This window comes from Bos taurus, chromosome 27 (assembly GCF_002263795.3).
Source record: "Bos taurus isolate L1 Dominette 01449 registration number 42190680 breed Hereford chromosome 27, ARS-UCD2.0, whole genome shotgun sequence".
In the NCBI taxonomy this organism is placed as follows: domain Eukaryota; kingdom Metazoa; phylum Chordata; class Mammalia; order Artiodactyla; family Bovidae; genus Bos; species Bos taurus.
The window spans coordinates 20,966,699-20,981,469 of NC_037354.1; the positions used below are offsets into that span (position 1 = coordinate 20,966,699).

Below are 14,771 nucleotides of genomic sequence, written 5' to 3' on the forward strand. Positions count from 1 at the left end.
AAAGACAGAAACAGTATGGACCTAACAGAAGCAGAAGATACTAAGAGGTGGCAAGAATACACAGAAGAACTGTACAAAAAAGATCTTCATGACTCAGATAACCACGATGGTGTGATCACTCACCTACAGCCAGACGTCCTGGAATGTGAAGTCAAGTGGGCCTGAGGAATCATCACTATGGTCAAAGTGAGTGGAGGTGATGGAATTCCAGTCGAGCTATTTCAAATCCTAAAAGATGATGCTGTGAAAGTGATGCACTCACTATGTCAGCAAATTGGAAAACTCAGCAGTGACCACAGGACTGGAAAAGGTCAGTTTTCATTCCAATCTCAAAGAAGGCAATGCCAAAGAATGTTCAAACTACCACACAATTGCACTCATCTCACACACTAGCAGAGTAATGCTTAAAATTCTCCAAGTCAGGCTTCAACAATACATGAACCATAAACTTCCAGATATTCAACCTGGATTTAGAAAAGGCAGAGGGACCAGAGACCAAATTGCAAACATCTGTTGGATCAACAAAAAGGCAAGAGAGTTCCAGAAAAACATCTACTTCTGCTTTATTGACAATGCCAAAGCCTTTGACTCTGGATCACAACAAACTGTGGAATATTCTGAAAGAGATGGGAATACCAGACCACCTGACCTGCCTCTTGAGAAACATGTATGCAGGTCAGGAAGCAACAGTTAGAATTGAACATGGGATAATAGACTGGTTCCAAATAGGAAAAGGAGTACATCAAGGCTGTATATTGTCACCCTGCTTATTTAACTTATATGCAGAGTACATCATGAGAAATGCTGGGCTGGAGGAAGGACAAGCTGGAATCAAGATTGCCAGGAGATATATCAATAACCTTAGATATGCAGATGACACAACATTTATGGCAGAATGTGAAGGGGAACTAAAGAGCCTCTTGATAAAAGTGAAAGAGGAGAGTGAAAAAGTTGGCTTAAAGCTCAACATTCAGAAAACTAAGATCATGGCATCCAGTCCCATCACTTCATGGCAAGAAGATGTGGAAACAGTGTCAGACTTTATTTTCTTGGGCTCCAAAATCACTGCAGATGGTGACTGCAGCCATGAAATTAAAAGACACTTACTCCTTGGAAGGAAAGTTATGACCAACCTAGACAGCATATTAAAAAGTGGAGACATTACTTTGCCTATAAAAGTCCATCTCGTCAAGGCTATGGTTTTTCCAGTAGTCATTTATGATGTGAGAGTTGGACTATAAAGAAAGCCGAGCACCAAAGAATTGATGCTTTTGAACTGTAGTGTTGGAGAAGACTCTTGAGAGTCCCTTGGACTTCAAGAAGATCCAACCAGTCCATCCTAAAGGAGATCAGGCCTGGGTGTTCGTTGGAAGGACTGATGTTGAAGCTGAAACTCCAATACTTTGACCACCTGATGTGAAGAGCTGACTCTTGAAAAGACCCTGATGCTGGGAAAGATTGAGGGCAGGAGGAGAAGGGGACAACAGAGGTGAGATGGTTGGATGGTATCACCGACTCAATGGACATGAGTTTGGGTAAACTCCAGGAGATGGTGATGTACAGGGAGGCCTGGCATGCTGTGGTTTGTGGGGTCACAAAGATTCAGACACGACTGATTGACTGAACTGAACTGAACTGCTTCTTGGAAGAAATGCTATGAGCAACCTAGACAGCATATTAGAAAGCAGAGACATTACTTTGCTAGCAAAGATCCATCTAGTCAAAGCTATGGTTTTCCAGTAGTCATGTATGGATGTGAGACTTGGACTGTAAAGAAAGCTGAGGGCTGAAGAATTGATACTTTTGAACTGTGTTGTTGGAGAAGACTTTTTAAGAGTCCCTTGGACTGCAAGGAGATCCAACCAGTCCATTCTAAATGAAATCTATCCTGAATATTGATTGGAAGGACTGATTCTGAAGCTGAAACAGAAATACTTTGGCCACCTGATGTGAAGAGCTGACTCTTTTGAAAAGACCCTGATGCTGGGAAAGATTGAAGGTGGGAGGAGAAGGGGACAACAGAGGATGAGATGGTTGGATAGCATCCCTGACTCAATGGACATGAGTTTGTGTAAGTTCCGGGAGTTTGTGATGGACAGGGAAGCCTGACATGCTGCAGTCCACAGGGTTGTAAAGAGTTGGACATGACTGAGTGACTGAACTGAACTGAAAAGTCTCCACTTATCTCCTTTGGAATACTGCAGGATTTTCTGCACAAATGTGGCATGGTTCATTTTATAGGCTTGGTAATTTCATATGCTAATGAGTGGGAAAATTATTCCAACTATTTTTCGGAAATGGTAGAGATTTCCAAGAAATCAGCCACTACCCACTCCTTAGTCTTTTGACAGTGCCTTGGAACTGTCATGGTGCCTCTGGGTGTGACATTTAGCTTGCTGATTGATGATCAAGGTCTAATTAAAGCCGACTTTGTCTGCCATCTTGAAGCCATTTGATACTAATCGGTTTATGTTGTGTCCTTGGTCTATGTCCAATAGCTAAGTTGGTAAAGAATCCTCCTGCAGTGCAGGAAACCCCAGTTTAATTCCTGGGTCAGGAGGATCTGCTGGAGAAGGGCTAGTCTACCAACTCCAGTATCCTTGGGCTCCCCTTGTGGCCCGGCTGGTAAAGAATCCTCCTGCAAGGGGGGAGACCTGAGTTCAATCCCTGGGTTGGGAAGATCCCCTGGAGAAGGAAAAGGTTACTCACTCTAGTATTCTGGGCTGGAGAATTCCATGGACTGCATAGTCCATGGGGCCACAAAGAGTCAGACACAACTGAATGAGTTTTACTGGGCTATGTCATTCTTTCCAAAGTTGTGCCCTGCCCCTTTCCCTCCTGTTACAAAACCAAGCTTCATAATAACCTCAAAAATACTTGAGTCTTGAGGACAGGATATATGCTTTATTCAAATAATTCATAGAACCAAAGAAAATGCCTGGCACAAAGAAGTTGTGTTTAGATGTGTTTAAGTAAAAGAGAAAATATCATGTACTCTTTCTTAACAGTTGGAGAATTTGGTACTGGAGGTTAAACTGTCTAATAGCTCACATGAACAGAGTCAGAGGAAGAGGCAGAATCCAGATTATCTAACTCTTGCATTTTTAATTTCAGTTACACTCTACAGTCAGGGATATGAAAAAGAACACAAGGCTAAACATACAGTACAATTAGTGATCATAAATACACCAAGGTTATTAAAATGTTTTATGAACTGGGCTTACTGTCTTTGCTCAAAACTCACCTTCCACAGGAAATGCCCCTCTCCTTCCCCCATTTCAAGAATGCCATGTGAACACAACTGACCATGTCTTTGGCCAAAGCTGTTGAGTCCATAGATGGGAATCTCATCCAAACTAGGCCATCAGAGGACTTTGTATTTTAGAACTGTCTGTAAGAAAGAGAATGTAAAATATAAATTTAAGAGTTGATAACAGACATGTTCACTGAAGAACAAAGATATCCAGCTGGCAATTAAAGAAAAGAATGAAGCAACATAACAGAGACTCTTGGATAACAGTTGGAGAGAGTCCTGAGCAGGTTCACGTCTTGATTTAGCTGGTCCAGATGCCTGACTACTCTCGCATCACTGAGTTCTGAGAGAATTCTGTGGTCTTTGACATGGGGAGTTCTTCCCATTTTGATTTGTGTTTCTGTTTTTAGCCAATTACAAAGTAATAACTAATACAGAGGGTCATGAAGTGGGCACATAGTGTTTATCTGTGTTTCTGTGATTTGACTCTAGAAAAAATATCTACATTTAATAAAGTTAAGAAGGGAATTAAGATAGTGACCCAGAAAAAAAAATCATAAAAATTACTCTTCTGAAATCTTAAGTACAAGGCAAAAGTTTCCCAATTAGGAAAAAAAAAAAAAAAAACCCTGACTAATTATATTAGTGTGATGCTAAGGCATTATTTCAGAGAAGGCAATGGCACACCACTCCAGTACACTTGCCTGGAAAATCCCATGGATGGAGGAGCCTGGTGTGCTGCAGTCTATAAGATCGCTAAGAGTTGTACACGACTGAGCATCTTCACTTTCACTTTTCACTTTCATGTATTGGAGAAGGAAATGGCAACCCACTTCAGTGTTCTTGCCTGAGAATCCCAGGGACAGGGGAGCCTGGTGGGCTGCCGTCTATGGGGTTGCAAAGAGTCAGACACGACTGAAGTGACTTAGCAGTAGCAGCAGCAAGACATTATTTACATCCACATTCATAGAAAATTCTGATTACCATCTTATAGAGAAACATGCTGTGATTGAGGCACTTCAAAATGATAAAATGAACTTTTTTCCAAAACAGAGTAGTTGCATGTGTGATACTGACACTTGAATGAATCTGTTGACCTGCTTCTTTTCATTCTATTAGTTCAGAGATGATCAGGGATCATCAAAGTGTGATCAGCTATCAGCAATTGATTTATAACTCAAAATATTTAAGTGAGAGATAAGCATAGGCATATCCAAACGTATTTGGCAGTAAGGAATTAAACCTCCCTTAAACACCTACAAGCACAGGGAATTTGGAAGAAATCTACAAGCCATCCTTTTTGAAATAAATGAGGTCAAAGGATTGAATACAAGCATCAATAGTTGTTTCTTATATAACGTGCTTTCTCTTTAAAATGTATAAGGTGAACTTTAGGTTAGTGTTTCTCGAAGTATGGAACCTAATAGCATCAGCATCACTTGGGAACTCGTTTTTTTTTTTTTTTTTTTTTTAATGTGGACCACTTGTTAAAGACTTTATTGCATTGTTACAATATTACTTCTGTATTATGGTTTTGTTTTGTTTGGTTTGTTTTTTTGGACTGCAAGGTATGTGGGATCTGAGCTCCCCAACCACAGATCGAACCCACACCCACTGCATGGGAAAAGGAAGTCTTAACCACTGGACCACTGGGGAAGTCCCTGGGAATTTGTGAAAAGCACAGATTGTTGGGTTCTACTAAAAACCTACTGCATCAGAAACTCTGGGTGTGAGACCAACAGTCTTTGAGCCCCCCTCCTCATATTTATACACTGAAACCCTAATGGGATGGTATTTGAAGGTAGACTTTTAAGGAGCTAATTAGGTTTAAGTGAGGTCAGGAGTAGGGTCGCTGTCATGGGATTCAGTTCAGTTCAGTTGCTCAGTCATGTCAGACTCTTTGCAGTTCCATGGACTGTAGCACGCCAGGCTTCCCTGTCTATCACCAACTCCCAGAGTTTGCTCAAACTCATGTCCATTGAGTTGGTGATGCCAACAACCATCTCATCCTCTGTCATCCCCTTCTCCTAACTTCAATCTTTACCAGCATCAAGGCCTTTTCTAATGAGTCAGTTCTGCATATCAGATGGCCAAAGTATTGGAGCTTCAGCTTCAGCATCAGTCCTTCCAATGAATATTCAGGATTGAGCTCCTTTAGGATTGACTGGTTGGATCTCCTTGCAGTCTAAGGGACTCTCAAGAGTCTTCTCCAAACCACAGTTGAAAAGCATCAATTATTTGGCACTCAGCTTTCTTTATGGTTCAACTCTCACATTCATACATGACTACTGGAAAAACCATAGCTTTGACTAGATGGACCTTTGTTGGCAAAGTAATGTCCCTGCTTTTTAGTATGCTGTCAGGTTTGTCATAGTCTTTCTTCCAAGGAACAAGCTGCTTTTAATTTCATTGCTGCAGTCACCATCCACAGTGATTTTGGAGCCCAAGAAAATAGTCTCTCACTATTTCCATTGCTTCCCCATCTTTTTGCCATGAAGTGATGGGACTGGATGCCATGATCTTAGTTTTCTGAATGTTGAGTTTTAAGTCAGCTTTTTAATTCTCCTCTTTCACTTTCATCAAGAGGCTCTTTAGTTACTCTTTGCTTTCTGCCATACAGGTGGTATCATCTGCATATCTGAGGTTATTGATATTTCTCTTGGCAGTCTTGATTCCAGCTTGTGCTTCATCCAGCCTGGCATTTTGCATGATGTACTCTGCATATAAGTTAAATAAACAGGGTGACAATATATAGCCTTGATATACTCCTTTCCCAATTTGGAACCAGTCCCTTCTTCCATGTCTGGTTCTAACTGTTGCTTCTTGACCTGCATACTGGTTTCTCCAGAGGCAGGTTAGGTAGTCTGGCATTCCTGTCTCTTGAAGAATTTTCCACAGTTTGTTGTGATCCACCCAGTCAAAGGCTTTAGCATAGCGAAGCAGAAGTAGATTTTTTTCTGGAACTCTCTTGCTTTTTCAATGATCCAACAGATGTTGGCAATTTGATCTCTGGTTCTTCTGCCTTTTCTAAATCCAGCTTGAACATCTGGAAGTTCTTGGTTCATGTACAGTTGAAGCCTGGCTTGGAGAATTTTAAGCATTACTTTGCTAGTGTGTGAGATGAGTGCAGTTGGTGGTAGTTTGAACCTTCTTTGGCATTGCCCTTCACTGTGACTGGAATGAAAACTGACCTTTTACAGTCCTGTGGCCACTGATGAATTTTCCAAATTTGCTAGCATACTGAGTGCAGCACTTTCACAGCATCATCTTTTAGGGTTTGACATAGCTCAACTGGAATTCCGTCACCTCCACTAGCTTTGTTCATAGTGATGCTTCCTAAGGCTTACTTGACTTTGCACACCAGGGTATCTGGCTCTAGGTGAGTGATCACACCATCATGATTATCTGAGTCATTAAGATCTTTTTAGTGTAGTTTTCCCTGTATTCTTGCCACCTCTTCTTAATATCTTCTGCCTCTGTTAGGTCCATACCATTTCTGGTCCTTTATTGAGCCCATCTTTGCATGAAATGTTCCCTTGGTATCTCTAATTTTCCTGAAGAAATTTTCCTGGTATCTCTAGTCTTTCCCATTCTACTGTTTTCCTCTATTAGTAGTATTACAAGAAGAGACCAGAGACCTATTCTCTACTTCTTTTTTTACATACACTGAGGAAAGGCCACCTGAGCACAGCAGACAAGAGGCAGCTGGCTGCAAGAAGCTGGCTAAACCCAATCCTGAATCTGCCATCACCTTGTTTTTTGGACTTTCCAGCTTCCAGAACTGTGAGAAATTAATATTGCTTAACCCATCAGTCCATGGTATATTTGTTGTAGCAGCCTGAGCTAAGACAAACTAAAGTTTGAGACCCACTGATCCAGGACAAGCCGGGTTCCTTAATGGCATTTTCAGAGATGTAAGGAGAAAAGTGATGTATGGATGTGAGAGTTGGACTATAAAAAAAGCTGAGCACAGAATTGATGCTTTTGAACTGTGGTGTTGGAGAAGACTCTTGAAGAGTCCCTCGGACTGCAAGGAGATCCAACCAGTCCATTCTGAAGGAGATCAGCCCTGGGTGTTCATTGGAAGGACTGATGTGAAGCTGAAACTGCAATACTTTGGTCACCTGATGTGAAGAGCTGACTCATTTGAAAAGACCCTGATGCTGGGAAAGATTGAGGGCAGGAGGAGAAGGGGACAACAGAGGATGAGTTGGTTGGATGGCATCACCGACTCAATGGACATGGGTTTGGGTGGACTCCGGGAGTTGGTGATGGACAGGGAGGCCTGGCGTGCTGCCTTTCATGGGGTCGCAGAGTTGCACACGACTGAGCAACTGAAATGAACTGAAGTGGGTAAGAACCCACAATGAGAACACTTCTGTACACTTATTTGGGCAGTAAGGCAAGCTCATAAAATCACGTGTTTGAATGTGACATCTGTTTTTTCATAGAATCATGGTAAACATGTTGTGTTTAAGTATTTCTGACTTGTGTAAAATTTAAACACTTGGGAGTGGCAGTAGTTAACTATTACATGACTCTAGCATTTTAAAACTTTACACAATCTGCTGCTGGATCAGTTCCTATTTCTTAGGCATTTACAGTGAACAATTGGGTTACTCAGTAATTGGAAGTTTGAATACTGCAATAGCAAGCTATTTTCCTTTTAAAAAATGTTAATGCTTATAATTCACATTTATTGAGTGAAAAAGGGCTTATGCACCTGGGCATTATTGCATAAATTCATTATTTAGCACTGAATAGCATTTTGGAAGAATCAAGAAAATAATTGTAATACTACATTTAATTTGTTTGCTTTTCCTGTTTCTGAGTGGCTCAGTCAGGCTTGTAGGAAACGGCTTATTTTCCTTTACACATTGTTGGATTAACTGTTCCAACAAAATTTACTGAAATTAAAAAAAAAAGTTACTCTTTCTTTAGGTAACTGAGTTCTGAAAACCCATAACCTAAAATTCCATTTTCACATTACAGAGATACTTTTGTTGTAACAGTTACATTGTGCTTTTTTATAATATGATGTCCTTCAAACTTGTATTTGAAAAGATATATTTAAGTAGAATTGTGTTTAATTCATTGGCTTTTTTAATTATTAGAGAATATTGTTATTTTTATTTAGCACTAAATATATTTTAAAAGTTATTTTCTGTCTTTTCTGTTTCCTCATTTTTAGCCAAATATTCTTAAGCAAAAACTTACTAGAATAGTATAGGTTATTTAAAGAAATTTTCTAACTCTAACTGAAACTTTTTATAATACTAATTACCCACTTTATTTGCCTGTTCTTGGGTTTGAAATGTATATGTTGCTTTTAAAGAAGGCAAAAAGAGACACTTTAATTGCTGCACATGATCAAGATTTTATAAAAGTTTACAGCATGTATGGCAATTTTACTTACTTAGGCACTGCAGAGCAAAATTACTTTTACTATTATAGACATGGTATGTTTCTTCCCAAAGTGTACTTTTTAGCAATTTCTCAAAATAAAAATTATCTGATCCCGGTCTCATTAATCCTTTTACAAAACAAGATAAACACTTTGGGATAAAATCCAGGGACCTTGTAACAAGGAAGAGCCTTGCTGTTTCCAGATCAGTGTTGTCACTATAGTTATTTTGTTCATCTTGGTGAAGAATGGAATATTTGGCCTATTTTATGTTTATGATATTATAAAATATCATAAAATCTCTATAACATTAACAGACTTGTGGCTGTTAAATTTTAAAGTTACTGGAAGAGATTCACAAGAAAGAAGAGCTTTCTTCTTCAGATTTGACTGCTAGTACAGTGTTTGCAATTAAAGTCTTTACCAATAGGTGGGGCTAGAAAATTTAATACTTATTCCAATAATTGAACTTACTGGAAAAAATGTGCTTTTTTTCTTTTAAGAGAAAGCATTATAAAGCAGTATGTGCATATATAAAAAATTAAACCCTGTTTATTTCTGTTACAGGACAATCTAATACAGTCCGACTGGTGGGTGGCAGCGGCCCTCACGAAGGCAGAGTGGAGATTTTTCACGAAGGCCAGTGGGGTACGGTGTGTGACGACCGCTGGGAACTGCGTGGAGGACTGGTCGTCTGCAGGAGCTTGGGATACAAAGGTGTTCAAAGTGTGCATAAGCGAGCTTATTTTGGAAAAGGTAATTTTTTTTTTTTTAATGAAATGTAAGCATTCTCCCGGAGAAGGCAATGGCACCCCACTCCAGTACTCTTGCCTGGAAAATACTATGGATGGAGGAGCCTGATTGGCTGCATGCAGTCCATGGGGTCGCTAAGAGTCAGACATGACTGAGCGACTTCACTTTCACTTTTCACTTTCATGCATTGGAGAAGGAAATGGCAACCCACTCCAGTGTTCTTGCCTGGAGAATCCCAGGGACTGGGGAGCCTGGTGGGCTGCCGTCTCTGGGGTCGCACAGAGTCGGACATGACTGAAGCGACTTAGCAGCAGCAGCAGCAGCAAGCATTCTCCAATACGTATAATCAAGTCGAGACAGGAACATATAGAAAAGGAAGTAGAATTTTTTTTTACAGGCCTTTCCTAGAAAGTAGGAATGAAAAGAGATTTAAGGAAAAGACGTATGCTTTTAGACACCTTGTAATGTCTACATATCCTTTAGACTGAATTGGTTAGTGGAAAATGTAACAGAGGAAATGCGGGAAATGATCGGCAAAGCAGACCAGAAAGCAGTCAGTTACAGAGAAGGCCTGACTTCCTGGGACACTCACTGACCTCTCTGGGTCTTGTGGGCAATGCCTTGTGTTCCCCTATTCTCTCTTCTGTGGAACTGAGGCGGGGCGGGGTACGGGTTTCTGCATTTAGCCCCCAGCCACCACGCCCTGCAAGTTGCTTCAGTCCTGTCCGACTCTCTGCGAACCCATGGACTGTAGCCCGCCAGGCTCCTCTGTCCATGGAATTCTCCAGGTAAGAATACTGAAGTGGGTTTCCATTTCCTTCTCCAGAAAGGGCAGTAGAAACTCTAAAAGAAAAAGGAGCAATTATACGAGCTCTCTATGCCTGCCAGTTATGACTTCTCCTCTAAGGACTGTGATGGGAAATAGGGAATGGAAAGGTTACTTTCCCCTCTATGTGAGGTTGAATTGCGTAGTTCTTTTGCTACATGTAAATTTGTGTATTTTCATCTGATGACTTGGTAACATGTTTTATGAATGTATTGAAAGACCTTGGGAGAAAATTTGCAGGGGGTAAAACATTTGAAAGTTTACCCATGGTATTTTTACTACCTCATTTTTTCCCCCTACACTGGCATCTTATATTAGGTTTTATGTATAATTAAACATATATAAGTTCTGAAGGACAGGTTAGAAGAAAGTAGCCATATATAAATAAACTAGAATTTTAAAGTCAGTGTTTCCTCTTTATTTATTCTTCTGTCCATATGTGATAAGTAACTAGTGTCTCTGAAGTTGATGGTGACCAAAAAAGAGAGAAAGATCTGACCACCTTCTTCTTGCATTAGTTATTCTTCTAGGGAGGTACTGGCAATAGAGATTGTATGCAGAATTATAGACATAACATAACAGCATTACCAGGTATGTAATACAGGGATGCCTGGTGTGCTGTAGGCCATGGGTCATAAAGAGCAGGACACGACTGGGTGACTGAACAATTACCAGGTAATCTTATGTGTAATAATAGTGGAGTATGTCAAATTATTACATCAAAAGACTAAACAGGATAGACTTCTTAAATTCATGAATTATATTAATGAAACATATTGTTAATCCTCTGTCCATGGGAGTCTCCAGGCAAGAAAACTGGAGTGGGTGGCCATTTCCTCCTCCAGGAGATCTTCCTGACCCAGGGTGTGAACCCACATCTCTTACGTCTCCCACACTGGCAGGCAGGTCCTTTGAGCACTGGCTTCACCTGGGAAGCCTGTGTTTAGCACTATTATGCTACAATTTACTGAGCAATAACTCTCTGTCATGCATTGTGCTAAACACATAAGCAGTATTAATAATAGATCACAATTATATCCTTTGTTCTTTTACCTAAATGAATTTATTGTATCAGATTTAAGAGATGAATTTTAGAAGGAATCTAGATTCCAAAGTCTTTAAAGACCAGAAGGATAATTTAACTTCATAAAGAGGCTAAAGACAAGACAGAAAGAAAGTGGTGAAAGTTTCTGTTCTGTTTTGTTCAAGCCCCTGGCCACCAGTTTTTAATTTGTGTGTTAAAGCTCTGAATAGAAGAAACAAAGGAAAGAGAAAATATCCATAAGTTGCCACCAACAGATTTTTGGAATTTCCAAATTTTTCCATTTACACTACACTTTCAGAACTTCCTCAGCTTGAAAATTGTCAGACCAAAATCATTCATGTACCTGTAAAATTTACCTCCATGTGAAATGTTTTAAACATTGATAAGATAGATTTATTTTTTACCCCCAGAGAAGGGAAAAAGACAAAAATCCCCAACTCTTCATCACTAGAAAATCAAATGAATCAGTTAATTGTTTAGGAAGACTAATCTGCCCATTTGAGTTTCTATAATGTTTTTTTCAGAGAGATTCCATTTCTATGTAACTAGGATCTATAGCATGAAAGACCATTTATTTAAAATACATAATTGTATAAAAAACATTTCAAATATAAACTGTAGGAGGAAACAGAATAAGACATTATACCCAGGCTCTATTCCTTTTCTGAATATGGAGCCTTGCTATAGATTTCAAAGTTGTTTTCCCATTAAGGTTCAAGCCTGTACAGTCACTACACAACTGGAGACTATTATCTTAAGATTCCATTAACTTGAAGGCCTAGTTTCACAAGTAAAATACTCTTTCCCCCCAGATTTTATTCATTCTTACTTATACCTCTGGGGATTTCTAGTCTAAAGCACTAGGAATTTCTAGTCTAAAACACCGGTAAGAAAGGAATAAAATAAATATTCTGAAATACTAGCCAAACAAAAAAACAGAAGCTTATTATTTAAATAGAGTTTAGTCTCAAGTGAAATGATTCATTTGGCTATATGGAAACAATCATCTCAAGATTTTTCCGAGATAACTGACTACTTCTCTAAAATGAGCGTCCATTTTCAGTGAGGCTATGTATTTACATTAAAATTAAAAGATGCTTGCTCCTTGGAAGAAAAGCTATGACAAACTTAGACAGCATATTAAAAAGCAGAGACATTACTTTGCCAACAAAAGTCCATCTAGTCAAAGCTATGGAGAAGGCAATGGCACCCCACTCCAGTATTCTTGCCTGGAAAATCCCATGGACGGAGGACCCTGGTGGGCCGCAGTCCATGGGGTTGCTAAGAGTCGGACACAACTGAGCAACTTTACTTTCACTTTTCACTTTTATGCATTGGAGAAGGAAATGGCAGCCCACTTCAGTGTTCTTGCCTGGAGACTCCCAGGGACGGGGGAGCCTGGTGGGCTGCCGTCTATGTGGTCGCACAGAGTCGGACACAACTGAAGTGACTTAGCAGTCAAAGCTATGGATTTTCCAGTGGTCATGTATGGGTGTGAGAGTTGAACTATAAAGAAAGCTGAGCGCCAAAGAATTGATGCTTTTAAACTGTGGTGTTGGAGAAGACTCTTGGCAGTCCCTTGGACTACAAGGAGATCCAACCAGTCCATCCTAGAGGAAATCAGTCCTGAATATACATTGGAAGGACTGATGCTGAAGCTGAAACTCCAGCACTTTGGCCACCTGATGAAAAGAACTGACTCATTGGAAAAGACCCTGATGCTGGGAAAGATTGAAGGTGGGAGGAGAAGGGGATGACAGAGGATGAGATGGTTGGGCAGCATCACTGACTCGACGGACATAAGTTTGAGCAAATTCCAGGAGATGGTAAAAGGACAGAGGAGCCCAAAGTGCTGCCATCCATGGCGTTGCAAAGAGTCGAACATGATGGAGCAACTGAACAGCAAATATTTGTTTTGAATCTGAAAAGAAGTGGCATCTATAAAGTGCCCAGTTTGAAGCCAGACGCACAGCATTGCTCACGAGTGACAAAATCACAGGGAGCAGGACCACTAACTGTATAATTACATATTTACCATCCTCTTTGAAAGGTGAAAGTCACTAAGTCATGTCCAACTCTTTGCAACCCCGTGGACTGTAGCCTGCCAGGCTCCTCTGTCCATGGAATTCTCCAGGCAAGAATATTGGAGTGGGTAGCTGTTCCCTTTTCCAAGGGATCTTCCCAACCCAGGGATCAAACCCAGGTTCCCTGCATTGCAGGCAGATTCTTTACTGTCTGAGCCACCGGGGAAGCTGAAAGTTGAAAGGTAGAGAAGCCAGATTGGTGTTACATTGTGGAGTGACATTCATGATGTTCCAAGGGTGGAAAAGTTGAATGTGGTTTTCTGCAGTTTGGAGGTGTGACTTTAGAACATTCTGTGTAACATTCTCTAGTAAGGTCCCCGCTCTGCTGCACACACACAGCCAGCTCTCTGGAGATTTCAGCCCCAAACAACTGAAGAATGATGATAAGAATTTTAAAATAGTAAAGCAAGGTGGGCTGGGAGAAAAATAGAACTGAGGTGATTTGTTCTGAAGAAAAAGAATCTGAAAAATGAACTTCATGATCTGCTTCAGTGTACATTGTATTTTAAGAAACAGGCTTACAACATAAACTGATTCTGGATTAGTCATGGCAAACCATCATTTCATGTGAAGCTGTTTAAACTCTTCCTTTTTCCGTTTTAAATTTACAGTTTTACTCAGGAGGTAAACAAGAAAGCAATTTGACTGCAAAAGAGAAGCAGGCAAGGAAATTTAGAAGTGTGAGTGGGGAGATGTAGAGCAGAGAAGAGGAGGAAGGTGCATTAAAGTTTTAGTTACATGTCATTCCCATAGGAAAGTAAGAAGAATCAGATTAATACTATATGGTACAACATTATCAAAATCGAAACAAGAAGATGAAAGTTTAAATTTATCTCCTTTGTATAATTCTCCTGTTAAAGACAGAATACCATTTTCTGGACACAGTCTCCCCCTCTCCTTTTTTTTTTTTTTTTTTCCCTTCTCATTTTAAAATAGCAAACCTGGCTTGTTAGAGATAATCCTTATTAGCTTTTTAAGAACAATTAGTGTTGCAAGTAAAATGATTCATAGGAACAAAGCTTAAAGCTCACACCTTTAAATGGGTTCTTTCATCTGGATGCACCTTTTGCATCAAATGGAATGTTCTTTCTTTTTCCTAAGGAGACAAAAAGGTTAAATTAAAGAAGCGCTGAGAAGCTTCTGGTGCTTGCTGTTGCATGGAGCAAGGAGAAGGCAGGGAGCCTCTTCTCTCCCAGTGGGCTCCTTGTAGCAAACTCGGATGAGCTTTATCGGGGGACGGTGGTAGTCCGAGAGTTTGTTCCAGGCATGTCTGAGCCTCTAGGCTAATGAACAAACTAAGAACTGGCTCTGGAGCAGCCATCTCATCTTCTCCTAAATTTAAAGGAGTTGGTGCTGAAGCTCCAAATGTAAAAGCAGAAACAGAAGAAAATTCTAAACATAAATGC

The 14,771-nt window shown here is 40.1% G+C and overlaps 1 protein-coding gene across 1 annotated transcript in view; it reads left to right on the forward strand.

Moving 5' to 3' along the window:
• MSR1 (macrophage scavenger receptor 1) overlaps positions 1 to 14,771 on the forward strand; it is an 80,378-nt gene that overhangs the window by 56,754 nt on the left and 8,853 nt on the right. Inside the window, exon 9 of the mRNA NM_001113240.1 lies at positions 9,225 to 9,413. Coding sequence (NP_001106711.1) covers positions 9,225 to 9,413 — 189 coding nt within the window. The remainder of the gene's footprint in view (positions 1 to 9,224; positions 9,414 to 14,771) is intronic.